This window comes from Chinchilla lanigera, unplaced genomic scaffold, assembly GCF_000276665.1.
Source record: "Chinchilla lanigera isolate Chin_1 unplaced genomic scaffold, ChiLan1.0 scaffold00003, whole genome shotgun sequence".
Lineage (NCBI taxonomy): Eukaryota > Metazoa > Chordata > Mammalia > Rodentia > Chinchillidae > Chinchilla > Chinchilla lanigera.
The window spans coordinates 14,112,094-14,128,855 of record NW_004955404.1 but is presented as its reverse complement, the minus strand read 5'-3'; the positions used below and the strand labels follow the sequence as shown (position 1 = coordinate 14,128,855).

The following is a 16,762-nucleotide window of genomic DNA, read 5'->3' as shown; positions in this document are numbered from 1 at the left end:
GCGGGGCCGCCAGCCAGCGCACGCCTCGGCGTCAGGGGCATGGAGGAGCGGCGGGCTCCGAGCCGCGCCCCGGAGTCCCCGAAACTTCCAAGCAGGCGCCCGTCCGCGCCCCCGCCGCCGCTTCCCCTGCCGGCCTGAGAGCGGGACCATGGATGAAAGGTTCAACAAGTGGCTGCTGACGCCCGTGCTCACTCTCCTCTTCGTGGTCATCATGTACCAGTACGTGTCCCCCTCCTGCACCAGCTCCTGCAGCAACTTCGGGGACGCTCGCCCGCCCGCCGCCCCGAGTCCGGCCCGCCGGGCACAGGCGTCCCCCGAAGAGTGGGAGCGGCGACCCCAGCTGCCCCCGCCGCCCCGGGGGCCGCCCGAAGGATCTCAGGGAGCCGCGGCCCCGGAGGACGAGGACGAGGAGCCTGGGGATCCAGAGGAGGAGGCAGAGGAGGAGGAGGAGGAGGAGGAAGAAGAGGACCCGGACCCCGAGGCCCCCGAAAACGGCTCCCTGCCCCGGTTCACGCCGCGCTTCAAGTTCACCCTGCAGGACCTGACCCGGCTCGTGGATTTCAATATCAAAGGACGCGACGTGATCGTGTTCCTGCACATCCAGAAGACCGGGGGCACGACGTTCGGCCGGCACCTGGTGAAGAACATCCGGCTGGAGCAGCCGTGTAGCTGCAAAGCTGGCCAGAAGAAGTGCACCTGTCACCGGCCGGGCAAGAAGGAGACCTGGCTCTTCTCCCGCTTCTCCACCGGCTGGAGCTGCGGGCTGCACGCCGACTGGACCGAGCTCACCAACTGCGTGCCGGCCATCATGGAGAAGAAGGACTGTCCCCGCAACCACAGCCACGCCAGGTACTGTCCCCTGTCCCGCTGCTTCCTGCCACCTCCCTACCCTCTCCCCGGTGTCGACCCCGCGCGCCAAGCCATCCCCGCGCCGGCCAACCCATGCCAGTGCTCGGGGCAGAGGCTTTTCCTGATGGATGAGGCGCCTCCGGATAGAGCTGAGGTCTTGAACTCGCTCTTCCCTAGACCCCACTGCTTCCGCCACCCTGCTTTCACCCTCAAAGGTGTCCGGAGCCGTCGTTTGGTGTGTAACCTGTCTGGTGCCTAGCACGGTGTGGCCTCCCTCGGATAGGACGCTGGAAAACCTCTATGGAATGACGAGTCGGGGGTCGAGGGCCTGGGCAGACCGGGCTAGTCCAAGCTTGCCCTTAAATTCTGTGGTGGGAATCTAAAGCAGGTAAAAAGCAGAGGAAGCTGCAAGTACAGGCAGGGCAGGAGACTGCCAGGCATGGTGAAGCTGGAGACTGGGCTAATCCCTCCCTCGGTGGCCCCTCTGAGGCCGCTTTGAAGATACACGTGCAAGTTCCTGCTCTGCCCCAGTATCCCTAATTCGGGAGGTGGTCTCTGTCGCTGAGCACAGCCAGCATTTGGATCCATGCTGTTCTCAGCAAGATTTCCGTTCTCCCCCTTGCCTAGGCCTTGTCCCATCAACTTGTTTCAAAAGTATTTGTCACACAGTACTGTGTGCCCGGCAATGTGGTAAGTGGGTACAAAGATGAAATAAGTAAGATCACCCGTTTTCAGGATGGAACGTTCCCCCCTTAAATATAGTGATGGAGCTGGGGATTAGGAAAGTTTGAAATCTTGATAGCCAATGAAACCGCTGACATTATTAGCATCCTTTGAGAGAGGCATAGGTTTAAGAATTTGTTCGAATGCTCTATCTGCCCATTGTAATCTGAAGATTAATCTGACATGCATTCTCAAGGGGCTGCAGTATTAAAAGCTTGGAGCACTACATTGTTGAAGTTTTTCTCCTAAAGGTTTCAAACAATTTGGTGTAAGGAAATAGGAATTTAAACACTCAGCTCAATATATGCTATCAGATAGCTTTTCCACTTGACGCTGTGCAAAAGCTTCACTTATTGGAAACTACCCAGACTTTTGGAATTTGCCTCCACTGAGGCATCTAGTACTACTTCATTTCTCCAGGAACAAACAAAACTTCATTATGCCTTCTTTTTTTTTTTTAAATTTAGGGAGTTTTTCAGATACTTTCCTCTCTGCTTCTTTCCCTGTTTCATGGATATTGGTTAAAGTAAAAAACAGCTTGGAACAGATTTAGAGTGAGGACATTAGGCTTCCCTTTAGTACACTTTTAGGACCTTTTACTTTAGAATGTTGTAATGGTGTATGAGTTTTTTTTTTTTTTTTGAGACATGATGTAGTCCAGGCTAGCCTTGAACACATTAGCGAAGGTTGACCTTGAACTCACAGTGATCCTTTTGCCTCAACCCTAAGCGCTGGGATTACAGGCATGTGAGTTCTGGGGTTACAGGCATGTGCCACCATGCCAGGCTGGAATGGTGTATTATCTTATATTATAATATACTATAATTGTATATTATTTTAGATCCTGCCTCTCTACTTAACCTTAGTCAGTTTTTCAAATACATATTACTTCTAAACTTCTTCATGCATAGCACTGCTACTTCAGGAGATTGCTTGTGCTACATGTCAGCCCATGTTGTACTCTTTTTATTTAGGTGTTACATACTCCTAATTGACCCAGAAGAGTTGCTGGCCTGTTTTCTAATTTCCATTTTACTAAAACTGGAGACATTTGTAGTTTCTATCCCATAGAAGCATCTGATGATTTTTCAGTGAGCACTATTATTAATGTTGTTTTTACCAGTGTCCCAGTGAAAGAATGAAGAGTTTTAGAGAAGTTAGAAAAATGTAAATTGTAAAAACAATTGGATTTCTGCTCAGTGATGAAATGGCACCACTGTTATAAACTCTGCAGAGATCATAAGCAGTAAGAACTCACTTTTATAGGAAGTACTGATATCTCTCTATTCTGCAGTGTAGAAAAATTCCACCTTGGCTATTTAAACACATGGTTTCTATTACACATTCAAATTATTTTTTAAAAATTTGGTGAAGACAATAAACATTCATTTCTCTCTGAATCACAATTTACCAGGAAATCAATTATCCTACAATGATTTTTTTTTAAATGTTTTTTTTTTCTGGTAGTACTTTTGGCACCACGTCTTATAATCCTTTTCCTGTTTCCTTTTCAACCATTCTCCCCTTCCAATAATTCTCAATTACTTCCCTGCTCTAGATACTTTAGGAAGGACTATTGTGGAATATGTGAAGTGACCTATAGCAAAAGCTACGGAGAAAAAGTTGAAGAGATATTCACAGTAGCATCTTCCTAGCAGAGAAGATTGAATTAGTTGTCTGTCATTGTAATGTCTGTGTACAGCACTCTACAGTCAGCCAGATTAGCCTGGATAATGGAGGGTACATTTCCACAATGCAAAATGGCAGATAATCTATTGCTACATAATGGGAACAAGGTTCCACTTCAAATAGGGCTGACTCTAAGCAAAATTGAGATGTAGATCCTGTTGATTCTATTTCCCTGGTCTCTGCATTTGGTACTCTTCAGCATCTCCTTCTCATTTCTCTCCAACATCAGTGCTATATGGATCACACAATGGGTCAGAGCAAGGACCCTGAAGTCAGTTAGATGTGGTACTTACATTTACTAGCTATGTAACCAGCTGTGAGTGACTCGGAAAGATTCTTCACCATTAAAGTGTAGATAGTAATTAAGATGTCCATCATAGGGGTGTTATGAAAACTAAAATGAGCTAATGTATGTAAAATGCTTAAGATAGTATATATGCATAATATAATAATAGACTGGTATGCAATAATACTTAAAATGCTAGTACATAGTAGTAGTATAATACTAGCTGTTAATTATAATGATAATTTCACTAATCACAAAAGGAGCTGAGGTCAGTTCCTTACAGCAGAGCAGTTCAGTGAAAATTGGTCATGTCGACTTACAGAGGTACCATTTTTTGATTATTTGTACTGAGAATCCTAATTTCTAGACTTACAGTTGAAATTGAAAATTACACATGTTTGAGTATCAGCCATCATAGGAGGGAGGATGAGGAGCAGGCGGTGGAGGGACCCACAATATAATATATATTCTGTTGGTGACAAGAAAAGTTATTTAAAATGGTGAGAGAGGAAGTAGGAACTTTCAGGAGAAAGACAAAGTAGGAATCCAGCTCTGAAAAGGGAAGCATGGAAGAATCAAAGGACCAATCCTGTGAATTACATGGGCACATGAAATGATAATCATCTTGGCTGGCAGTGTGGATCCCGCAACATTTGATCATGGAGATTGATTAGAAAAAGATTGGAAGCTAATAGGAAGGTGGCACATCTGGATGACCTGTTTTATCTTATTACAGGTGGTTTCTCCCAATTATTTTTGTGTGTCCCCAATTATTACTTTGATATGTTATTCTTTCTCATCATGATATGCTCATTTCTCTTCTGTGTGTCATTTCCCTCTTTATCTCACCAGTGAGTCTTTAGGAGATACCTCTTTACTGTTATAAAAACGACTGAAGGAATAACATAGTTATACAATTGTCATGAGTAATTTCACTCTAAGAAGGAGAAATAATATGATTAAATTCCCACCTAGGGAATTTGTATCTTCATTTGCATAATTATATTCAATGTTTTGTCTACTATGTCTGCAGTCTGTATATACAATGGAGGGCATCTTAAGCCCCTACTTATTATGATAGTTCTTAGAGTTTCAAGCAGTCTTATCCCTATGGAAACTAGGCTATTGGGGAAGAAAGACATCCTGCGACAATGCTAGAAGATATTCCATCCTAATCCTCCTATTGGACAGGATGGTGATTTTTTCTCTTTTATGACTCATATTCCATTAATTCTGTTGGAATAGTTGGAACCCTGTGGACATTGTGCTAGGATACTCTGAGTAACAAGTGATGTAAACCTAACTCAAACTTATTTAGCCAGAGAGGAGCTATTGGTTTACATAATTATACTTCAGGACAGAAAAGGATAGAGGTAGTTTCAGAAACAACTGGAACTAGAGATTAGTAGTCTTTCTCCTCACTGTCCTTTGCTTGCATGCTTATTTATTTATTTATTTATTGTGGTGCTGGGGATTGAACCCAGGGCCTTGTGCATGCAAGGCAAGAACTCTACCACTGAGCCACACGCCCAGCCCAGTCCTTTGAATATTGATCTCATTCTGTCAAACTGGTTCATTCCTCAAGGTGGGAGACTAGTCTTCATGTCTAATAGCTCTACAAAGTGAAAGGAAAGCAGGCCATTTCTGAGTTTGGCTTTGAAATGGTGGAGAATGACTGGTTAATTTCAGCTCGGGCCCTGGGACTTTCAGCAAATCATTACAGCCAGAGAGTTAAGGTTTTCTGAACCACTTTGTACCACGGAACAACTTCCACATCTCTCTGTCTCTGTCTCTGCCTTTGTTCCCCCTTACCCTCTCTTTCTTTCATCAGTTATCAAAGAGAAGCTTACTCCTGGGTGGATTACTGGGCTCTGGACAGACCTTTTGATTGTGTCAACTATAGTTTGAAATGAATGAGAAATGAATCTTCAGATTTCTTCTTTGCATTCCACTTAAGGAATATTTTAAATCAAACAACAACTCAAATTTACCTATAGCATCTAGAAATCATGTTCCTATGAAAATTAATAATACTTAATGTAAAGATGGAGAAGACAAGGAGAGATATGAAAGTTGCCTTCAAATACTCAAAGGATGATGTAGAAGGTAGAAAAGAGGTGGTCTGTATAGCACCAATGAATAAAATTAAGATAAGAAGTGATAGAATTTGAACTCAGAGTAAGAACTTCATAAAATTTGTAACTAACATGGACATGAACTGTTTTGTTAAGTGGTATGCACCCCAGTGGTGAAAACCTTGACATTATTAAAAAGAGTTCTTTCCTGGGGGAAGGTTTAAACAAGGTAGCCTTTTAAAGGTCTTTCATTCTGAGTTCAGGGTATCTTCTTTCCCCCTTTCCTCCTCAATGCATAGAAAGAAAGAAAAAAGAAAGAAAGAAAGACAAGAAAGGCAAGAAATGATTATAAATAAATGTGCTGGTTCTCTAGCATTTGTAAATATAGTATTTCAACCTAAAGCACATCCTGATAATACAGACTGTTTTACACATTCAGGGCCAAAAATTATCAATAGATTCTGTGTACTAGATCATCTGCTTCTTAATAATAGGCAAAAAAGATAAGATGGGAAAATATAACACAACTTGCTACAAAAAAATAGAACCACTCTGAAACACCATCTCATTATTGCTTTTCCTTTAGACACCAAGATAAAATATGTAAGGCATCTGCAGAGCTTTGTTTCAAAGTTTCTACTATATTATGGCCCTCGCTGCTTTCTAAAGCATAATCTGTTTGATTTCTAATTAGAAATGTTGAACTGCCAAGAAGGTTAATTTTTACCACAAGGTTTGTGTGCAGTGTAAAACCAAGGAAATAAAAAATTGTTCTGTCTATATGCCATATCTACTTATTTGTTCATTGCAGGGGCTCTTAAAGAACTGTATTGCTTCTGCTTTAAGCTACCAATATTTGTTATAAATCAGAAAGAGGGTAAATTAAACTCATTCCATTTTTTTCAAGTGGTGAGGATATAAACTGGAAGTAGTAAATGGTAATAAATGATTCATTCTGTCTTTTTCTTGCCTGTCACCTTGGGATTTTTGATTGGGTTGGTATTAGAGAAATAAAAATGTTCATGTAATAATTAGAAGCTAGGTAAATTTAACCACTAACAATGTCATTTTCCCTAACTTGAACTCTTATATTATTATTCATGAAAGCTAATTATTATCTTCTCATTTTGAAAGGCAGTCAGAAGCTTATGGCATTTGAAAGTTATTTATACTTGATAATGAATTAAATAGTTTAATTGAGACTGGAAAATCCTAATGTGATTTTAAGAGTCACAAAGTAGATTACTGGGCCAAAAAATAGGTTCAGTATGCAAACAATTAAATGGAGGAAGCCAAATTTGTATATTGTAGTAATCAGTTATCTTGTTTTTGAATTTGTTAAACTGTGGTTATTATGTATAAATTCCCTGTTGATTTTATTGGTTAATATAACTTTGTTTAAATTATAGCTAAACATTTAACTATGCATTGTGAGATATACTCAAATCCATTAACTTTGACAATTTTTTTCATTTTTCTTTAGCAAATGCAAATACAGTTGTGTAACACATGCAGTACATACACAAAGATTAACTATAGAAGATGATTAATAAATGTCAGCTTTTAGATTAGCCTTTAAAAGTATCAATGTATCTTGACAAGATTGTGGTTTTCCAGAAAATGGAATTATTAAATGCTGTGCGCTGTGACATTGTTATTTCAAGTGCAAATTTTAATTGTTAGTGGTTGATTTTCATAGTTAGCAGCATGCTGACTTCACAGATTCTCAAAGAGAGGAGTAAAAGTCTGTACCAAGGCTCTTAGATTTCTCCTGGTAGACAGTATGCCGCAAATCAGAAATTCATTTGGGTGCAAAGAGATGTCCTTGCCTTTTGGAAAAGTTAATTTCATCATTTATTTTCATGTCAGAAAAAAACTGAGAGGACAGGGGCTTCGATGGGGGATGTGAGGATGAGAGAGGTATATTTAGCTCCTAGTGTATACAGACTTGGTACTAGTACTGTCTGAGCCATACAGTTGAATTGGTGGTGGCTGAAGGTTGTGATATAGGAAGGCAATGGGAAGAGATGAATTAGGATGACAAATGCTCATAAGAAATAGGGGGAAATCAATAATAAACTTATGACTGATATGTGAATGTAACGAAGGTGATTTTTAAGAACTACTTGGACTTCAGCTGGGTCCAACAACTTTCATGTGACCTAGAGTTCAGTCAGTTACCTAGTCTGCACTTCAGTTTTTTTTCCTGGCAAATGAGAGTAATACGAGTGTTATCTCATGATGAGCATTAATAATCCAAGTGATTAGGATATAATGAAGAAAAGTATCAGTCAGCTACCATTATATTCTCATAGAGTGTGTTTTATGCATACATACTGTTTTGCATAAAGATAAAATGATGAGTAATCCTGTACTCTCCTTTTTTAACCTGAAAATTTTCACTTTAAGTAATGCAAAAGTGAGCTCTGAAGTTGAGATGCCGAAGAGGATGAAAGTAAATGTTAATTCTAGGATACTGTGGATACTCAGTGCAAGAACTTGGTGAATATTGTTGAGTGGAAACTTGCAGTCTTTTTGTTTTCTTTTCAGCATATCATTTTATTTTTTATGGGAAATTAATGAAACAGCAATAAAAATATTTACACGTATACAATTAAATTCATACATGAAACAGTTCTGTGGTGAAATTGAATTAGTTGCCTGTGGGCATATAAATATTTGTAGCTCATTGCTATTATTAATATCTTACTAGGCTTTTATTTGTAAGTACTGTGTCATTTCTTTTTAGAACTTTGCATTTTATGCTGTGTATTCATGGTTGCCCCTACATTCTAGGTTCTTTATAAATATAAGTGGCATTAATGCTAGTCACTTTCATGTCCTTCATATTAATTTGTTGGATTTCCAGAGTATTTCTTCCAAAGAATTCAAGGTTCTGGATGGGTAATTGTAAACTTGTATGATGGCATTTGTATTTTGTGGACTCTAATTAGCAATGTAGAATTTTGTGAGTTTTCTTCCAAAGTGAAAACATAGACTTAGGAAAAGTAAACATGGTTTCAATGAGAGATATTCAGTGACTTTACATGCAGATGGAAATCTGAAGGTAAGATCCTTATGATACAATAAAGAACAGCATGACATACTAAGAAAAAGAAGACAGCAATATTGTAGAGTGTAAATTAGAACGATGTTACGGAACAGGGAGAGAAGGACCTAAGTAGTCTAGGTGAAGAGTGAGATCTCAAAGGAACTGAATCTGAAGGAAAGTTACACTTAATGTAGAGGACAAAAATTTATCTCATATGCAGTGTCTTGTCTTGTTAGTGCATTTATGGGAAGTAATCAACTATCCAGGAGCCTATCTGATTGGGAGTGCAAGTATCTTTAAATACTGCTGGTATACATTTATTTACGTACACCCTCCTTTTATATCATATTGCCCTTTTACAGAATTGATGGCTTTATTAGTCAGGGTCCTGAAAAAGAGAGCTAGCCTTTGTGATTGGGATGGGACTGGTTATGGAGATATGAGCAAAGAACAGGGAACCAACATTGGACCTTGAGGTGTCTTTGCAACTAGTGACATGTGGAAACTTATCGTACTGGGTGTGAAGTGGCAAAGGAAGAGAATGGTGATATTGTGTATTCACGCTTGCCCCGAAGTAGCTAACAGGAGCTACAGTTTTGGCATAAAGAACCTAAGAAGCTTTTGGATAGAAGCTGGTAATAGAAAGCATCCACTGCTAGAACTGCTGAGGTGAGGCGGAGAGAGGAAGGGTGGGAGGACTGAAGGGTGGGGGAGGACATGTGCTGACTATTTTCTCTTCCTACTTCCTCCATTGTCTTCTACTGAGTGAGCTGTCTGCAGGCCAATGCTGGAGAGATAGTTCATGAGTTCCGTGGCCTTCTGCAAGGCAGAGAAAGATGGAAATAGATGTGGAGTTTGAGGAGGGGAGGGATGAACTGGAGGAAAACTTCTACAGTGTTTTAAAATAGCTTGAAATTTCTTTTAACTCATCTTCTAGATGCCCTGGTTCTGTTCAATAAATGAACCATAGACTGTATTTAAGTACCTGTACTGTATATGCTCTGCAGAGCCCACAGTGTCCACCTAAGAAGAAGTGCAGCAAATGATGACTTACCAAAGAAAAAACCAACACAGACAAGTGAATTTTTGATGAGTCATAAAAATAATGTTAAATTTGGGTATTTGTCACCGTGTACACCAGAATCAACTGCTAATAGTGGCAGACTTGGGTGGTTAGGTCTGTATTATTGTGCACAGTAGACAGCACATATTTTACATTATATTGGTGCATGGCATTTTATAATTTTGGTTATATAACAACATTAGTTAAGGCATAACAAGAAGTGCACAAAACTGGCTATAGTTTGCAAAAACGTATTTATGCAACGAGATGTTTTCTGCTGCTTAGATTTTCTTCCAAGAGTATTAAAATTCTTCAGGGTAACATTTATGAGCTTTAAGTCTCTGGAAGTAAAATGTGAGAGAAGGAAAAAAATGGTGTTACACTTGAAACTGTTCTAATATATTTAGTTTTAGTTTTGAAGGCCTTTTGAAATTTTTTCTGTATTTATTTTGAAGGAAATGTGATATGTTCAAAGTACATACACATGCACCTTTCTTGCAGAATATTGTGAAAATTAGTAATTTTAATATACTAATTTACTAATGTTGTGTACATTAGACTTGTAATATTAGAAGAAATGTTTGAATAAAATAGGTGTCTGACAAAATGTGACACAAGAACCATCAAGTCACTGTTTTAATTCTGAGAGTCAAATGCCACCAAAATGTGCTGGTCAATGTTAAGTATTTATAGGTGAAAAAAATATCAGATGCAATACCTTTCTGTATACATCTATTGCAATTGGTGTATATGTGCTGTTTTTTCCATCCACAGGGAAAGATTTTGAGTTTCTGGGAACATTGTGATCCACAGAGAAGATAACAGTCTACATTGTCTTTTTCATACCTCATAGCCTTTTCTCTTTTACACATAGCTCTTTCTCTTTTGTTTTTTTTTCTGGTACCCCATTTTATAAATGGCTAGTGTCAGAAATGTCCTGTAAGCAACAGGATCATCCTCAGGCTTTTGTTTGGCTGTTCCTTTTGTCATGATTAAGTTGTCTTAGGAATTGTCTTCTGCTGGCTATGAAAAGCATCAGTTCTAAGGAATCCGTACTTTATTGAATTGGATGTAAATCCAGTTAACTTAAAAATTCTAGGAGAAGTATCAGGAAAGATTTTCTTTCTCACAAACTTTATTGAATTTCTTATTGTGCTTCCTATATATCTGATGAAGATGGTGGATTAATGGATATTTCTGTATTTTTATTAATAGGCATTTTGGACACTACATCCATTGATAAACCTCCAAAGAAATGATGCATAAAGTCTTCTGACAACTTGGAAAATTTTAGGTACTTTGGAAGTACCCAGGTTATTATTGGGAACATTCTTAATCTCAAATATGTATGATTATGGCCTATTCTTTGGCTTTTAAATTCAGTCTTAAGCCTAAGACATCACAGCAGATAAATTTCTTTGCTTTGAAGGTTTTATTCTCCAAGTTCCTTATGTGTGCTATAAAGAATAATTAATGTAATGAAAAAATCAATAGCGTGTATAAATTATTTAGGCTTTACTATCATTGTAATTTTCTCTTCAACACCTATCGATTGGCAACAATTCATTTGTTAATTTCTTCCTAATAAGATATTCATTGTATTAGGTCTGTAGTAGTGCTGTCCCTGCACTTTCACAAGCAAGTCATGAATTACTAATGATACATGGAACAAGTTAACTTCCTAGTGAGTGCTGGGAGATAGAAATAGGCAGAGAGGAGTAATTTGAAATGCTCTCCTCTAAGAGCCCTGGATAGGCAGACAACTGCTAATAATTACATGTGTGTACTCTTGCAGATTATTAATTTGTGCTTAACAGCTTTATAGGTATGCATTTTTGCAGGAATAAATGTGTTTTCATTTTATTTTTATGAACATATGTTCATTGTACATATTAATGAGATGAACGTGATATTTCAATACATGCACATGGCGTGTACTGGTCTAAATTCAATCTCTTTTTATCCAACTTCCCCTTCTCTCTTCCAACCTCTGGTAATTAGTATCCTGGTTTAAGATTGTCTTTTTTTCCTCTTCTTTTTATGAGGGGGAGGGGTAAAGGGAGTTCTTCCTCATTATTGACAATATTGTTCTGAGTAGGGTGGTTATTAACTGATGTTTTGACAGTTGACGGCTAAATCACTTCAGAGAGTGGAAAAATATCTGAGACCTTTCGAAAACTGAAAGAGAGATGGGTTGAAGAGATCAAGCTACTAAAATTCATGGCAAAGAGAACTTTTACAGTGATAATTTGGACTAGGGAGGCAAAGTGGTATTTTGCAAAAAGCTGTAAGTTTGTAATCAGACAAGCAGGGTTTGAATCTGGGCTTCCTCATTTACTTGTTTATTTCCTAATTTTGTTCCTTCCTGCCAAGGTTTCTTGAGGACAGTGACATTATTTTGTTTCCTTTTGCATCACCAGCACCTAAAATAGTGCCTGACACATAATGACTCTCAGATAAATGTCGACTGAATAAGTGAAAGAATGAAAGAAAGCAGCATAAATAAGTTTACTAATTTATTAAACAATTTTGATAAGAATATGTGCTTTCTTCACATTTTTAGTGTTGTGGTTTAAGGAAATGGTAGGAAAGCACTTGTAAAGTATAAACCACATAAATTTGAATTTACATTGACAGTGAAAAGTCTTTTGATATGAAATGGAAAAGGAAGGAAAGTTGAATTTTGGAAATGCAATGAATATATTATTCAGCTTTTATGGAGTGTTTCAAAAATCAGGAATGACAAAGATGAAGTTGAAAATGTGCAAAATACACATTCAGCTCAACAACTTGTTACAGTAATGACTAGCTTCTTTTAAAATAGGAAATAATATGTAATAAAAGGCTTTACCTAAATGCATAAGTCTTTCCCTTAGGATATCAGGAAACATTTTTTTCCCAGGGATTTTGCTCATAGATTAAGGTTCAAGGCTTTCCCCCCATTGCTTTATGATTTTCAGAATTTAAGGATTAAAATTCATATTTTAAATTTTGTGTTCATGACTTTATGTGACAGATATAAATTATAACTCAGTGTTAATGTACCTGGCAAGTGAGCTGAGAATGTAACTGTTCTTCATTTGAGCTGATTTAGGATGTGATGACCTACTGAATTATTCTGTGTGTACTGTTTTGTAGCTAATAACAAAGAAAGCAAGAAATTATTTCAGGAGAGAAAACAAAATATTCCCCTTTCCCTCTGCCTCCTGATTGACCCTGCGGCCCCACTGTGTGGACCAGTGTGGAATGGTGCACCTCTTATTTCCATGGATTTGGGAGGATAAAACTATCTTCCTTCAGCACAGTCATTCATGTGTCTCATTGTCTTACCAACAAGGTGTTTTTAAAACAGTTGCTGAACATGAAATTCAAGCATAGGACAAAACATTTAGTTGATCACAGGCATCAAGATGGCAAAAAGTACGTTTGAAACAGTGCACAAGCCAGTAATCTCAGTACAGGTGCAAGGTGAAGATGAGACCAGATCTAGGATTAGAGTAGTTCATATTAGTGCCCTCATACCCGTAGTTGTGGTTGTGAACTAATTCCAGAGACAAGAGTGAGATTGCAATTCAGATATTTTAAGCATAGGGGACATAGATCTAGGAGGACGGAGGGAATGATGTTGGATAGAATTGTAACGTTAAGCAAAATGTGACACAGAGAATTCCTTATAGTTTAAGCATGATTATAAAAACATGGAATGGTTGACAAGAGATGTTTTTGTTGTTGTTGTTGTTGAAAACACGTAGTAATAAACATACATCCATTTACATTGCAGAGTTATGGACAGATTGGTAGGAAATTATCAATGGCTGCTGTAATACATGTTGGTATCTTCAAAGTGGTTTCTCAGGAAAACAAAGATATGCAAGAAAGATTTAACAAGTAGTTACAGCCTAAAGGTTGTGAAAAATAGTGGATTACCTCCTTATCAGTGACTCCTTTCACTGAGGTGTGACGGCTAGAAGGAAGGCCAGGACTGAAAAGAAGGGCCAAGAGAACAGCACCAGTGTCCAGCAATAGGCTGTTGACTTTTTCCTCTATAGTCGTGATTACACGGGACTCCTCCTTGGGGATAATGGTCTGGCCAGAGGGAGAAGGTAGAGTATGCCCTGGGCCCCTTCATTCCTGTTGGACCAGCTGGTAGGAGGGGTCTGAGCTCTGGGGCCTTCACTTCAGAGGGCAGTCTGACCTCTAGTGATCACCTTTACAGTCAGGGCATGGCCTAGGGGACTTCTTAGGGCAGTCCCTCTTGAGATGGCCTGGCTTTTGACAGCGGTAACAGATGAATGTAGTCGACAAGTTCTTCTTGGGGCCCCAAAAATCAGACTTAGGGTGTTCTCTCCAGCCTCCCAGCACATTGGGATCCCTCAACCACTGAGTGTCCTCTCCCCAACTATCAACACAGGTGGCAGGAACATATGGATGTAGTCCTTGGCCTGCTAGTCAGTCTCAGCACTATCAGGTGTGAAGTGTCCCAGGCGGGTAACCTAGACACGTACCTTCTCCATGAAGGCGGTTCTTCAGAATCTGAATATTGGGCACCCATGTAATCCATGAACTCTCGGTGCAGACCTCTCGAAGCTCCACTCGCTCCACCACTGCAGTCTGTACAGTTACGGGAAGAATGGCCTCCAGGGGCTCTCCCCAGGTATTTCACAAGGTCCTCCTGGTTTCCAGCTCCCAAATGGCTCTTGTGTCCCCAGTCAGCTCGACCTCTGAATCATTGGGCCTTGGCACTCTTGTGTTCTCCAAGTCCTTGTTCATCAGCTGCTCCTCCACTGACTCTGGACCTTTCCGGCTCTCAGGGGCAGGGCCAAGAGTGACCTGCCTTATGGCATGTTTTTCCAAAGGTTTCTCCATGTCGGGATGGTTCACGCATGTCTCTGGGTGGGCCTATTGTGTCAGTGCTTCTCTGTGGCATGGTGGTTCTTGACCATGCAGTGGCGGCTGGCCTGAGGGCCAGTGTGCGTGTCTGCACTGCTTGTTGGGTGCCTACTGCCTGCCTTTCCAGGTGCCTGCGTGGCTGGGGGGTGGGGGTGGGCCTGAAAGGTCTGGTGTGCCCTAGCTGCGTGGCCCCTGGGTGGATGCTTGTGGCCTGCCTGCCTCCCAGGTGCCTGCATGGCTGGGGGGCCAGGCCCTGACAAGAGAGATTTAATAATACCTAATTTTAACTTAAAGTTTTTTTTTCTTCAGCTTATGGGTTGGATTGATTAGTTCATTCCTTCATAATTGTACATAGCTCAATATCAAGCATGGTGGTGAATACAAATTGAATAGATGACTTGATTTTTGTTCTCAAGGAGTGAAAGCATAGTTGTGTAAATCATAGACAAAATGATTTAAAAATAAGACATTTAAGGCAATTCTTGGCATTGTAATGAGAACCATTTATAGGGGAGGGGAGAGAGACGCAGAAACAGGCAGAGAGAGAGAGAGAGAGAGAGAGGAGAGAGAATATTTGCAAGAATGAACAAGCAAGTCATAAAGGGTTTGAACTGACTGAAGAGATGGGATAATACTGGTTTGGAAGTACAGCTTTTTATAAAGGGCCCTGAAAATATACTGGTGTGAAGACATTATTTCTGATTCTACATGAAATTTAGAATTACTTAAATTCTCAAATAGTAGTACTTGTTAAAATTTATCCAAAAATTCTCTGATATTGTCACTTTACCACCAATATTGGCTCTAACAACTTGATTCTGAGAAATAAAATGCAACCAAAGGGTTGAGATAACACCTCGGATGTTAAATCATAAAAGGATTGTGGTTTCTATCTGTGGTGCACCTTCCCTCCCTCCTTCTCCATCCCTCCCTGTACTTGTTCTGTTGAAAACCCTGTTCTGAGCATGGTTAGAGAGAAGCCTTCTTGGGAAGGAACTGAGACCTCCAACAGAAGTGTCAGTAAAGGGGTTCTGTTAGTGTCTGTCAAGTCTTCAGAGACTGTAGCCTTGTGAAGGACTCTGGGCCTGGTTTGAGTACTAGCAGGAATGAAAAAGCAAAGTGGGGTGATTGTAGGAGTGATAGTTTTATGAAGATGAAAGATGATCACAGAACACAGGATTACACCTATGTTCTTCCCTTTTTAACAGAAACAAAGGCAGAGTATTTGAATACAGATACAGGTTGGTGGGTAGGATTGATGGTCTACTCTGATTGCCCAAGCTTTCGCCAGGAAGTGTAAAGCATGGTCATTAGCTGAAAGTAATGAAAATAGGGAAAGAATGTTAGAGATTCGAGATTAGAGATATGAATGATGATCTTAATAGCTGAGAAAACATGTTTCCTGTGGAAGTATATTGTATGGCAGTATTGAGTTCTGTTTAGCATCTCTGATTGTATGTTTGAAATTAGTCCAGTAGCATAGCTCTGTGATTTTCTTCAGTAACATTTAACTACTCTGGTCAAGGCACAGACTGAGGGTACTCTGTTTCTACCCAGGATTGGTGCTACACCCAGGGAAGAGAAAAGGAGTTATGGAAGGTTTCAAGGGAGAATTTATAGTTCCAGATCATATCATTTAGGCTATTTGGAACATAAATGAGAATACAAGGATGAGCGAGGGATATTAAAAGAGATAGAGTAAAATTTACATATCAGAGTTGATGGTGAAGTTCTTGCTGGTATTGAAGAATTGGAGGAGTAGGAATGCCAGAGTGCTGTCTATGTGCTGGGCAGTGGGAGATATTGGTCAGAGAATGTTTGAAAGTAAGATGTTAGAGTGTACATTGTTGCTTTTTTTTTAAATTTTAAAAATAAAAGGAGGAAAACATTAACAGACAGACAACATTTTACAACATATCAAAAGAACAGTACAGACAATACAGAGTTACAAAGTGGTAGGGAATTAACAATGGTTGTTGTGTTACATCTTGATATCTTCAAAGTGGCTTCTCATGAAAACAGATATAGAAATGCAATACTGATCAACCAAAGACTCATTGACAGTTTCTTTCAGCATAGAAATAGAAGACAGAAGAACAACCATGTTAACTATCCTGTATATACATACATACAAA

The 16,762-nt window shown here is 39.6% G+C and overlaps 1 protein-coding gene across 1 annotated transcript in view; it reads left to right on the top strand.

Moving 5' to 3' along the window:
* Hs6st3 (heparan sulfate 6-O-sulfotransferase 3) overlaps positions 1-16,762 on the top strand; it is a gene marked incomplete in the record, with an annotated part of 667,184 nt that overhangs the window by 234 nt on the left and 650,188 nt on the right. Inside the window, 1 exon segment of the mRNA XM_005374096.2 lies at positions 1-849. Coding sequence (XP_005374153.1) covers positions 149-849 — 701 coding nt within the window.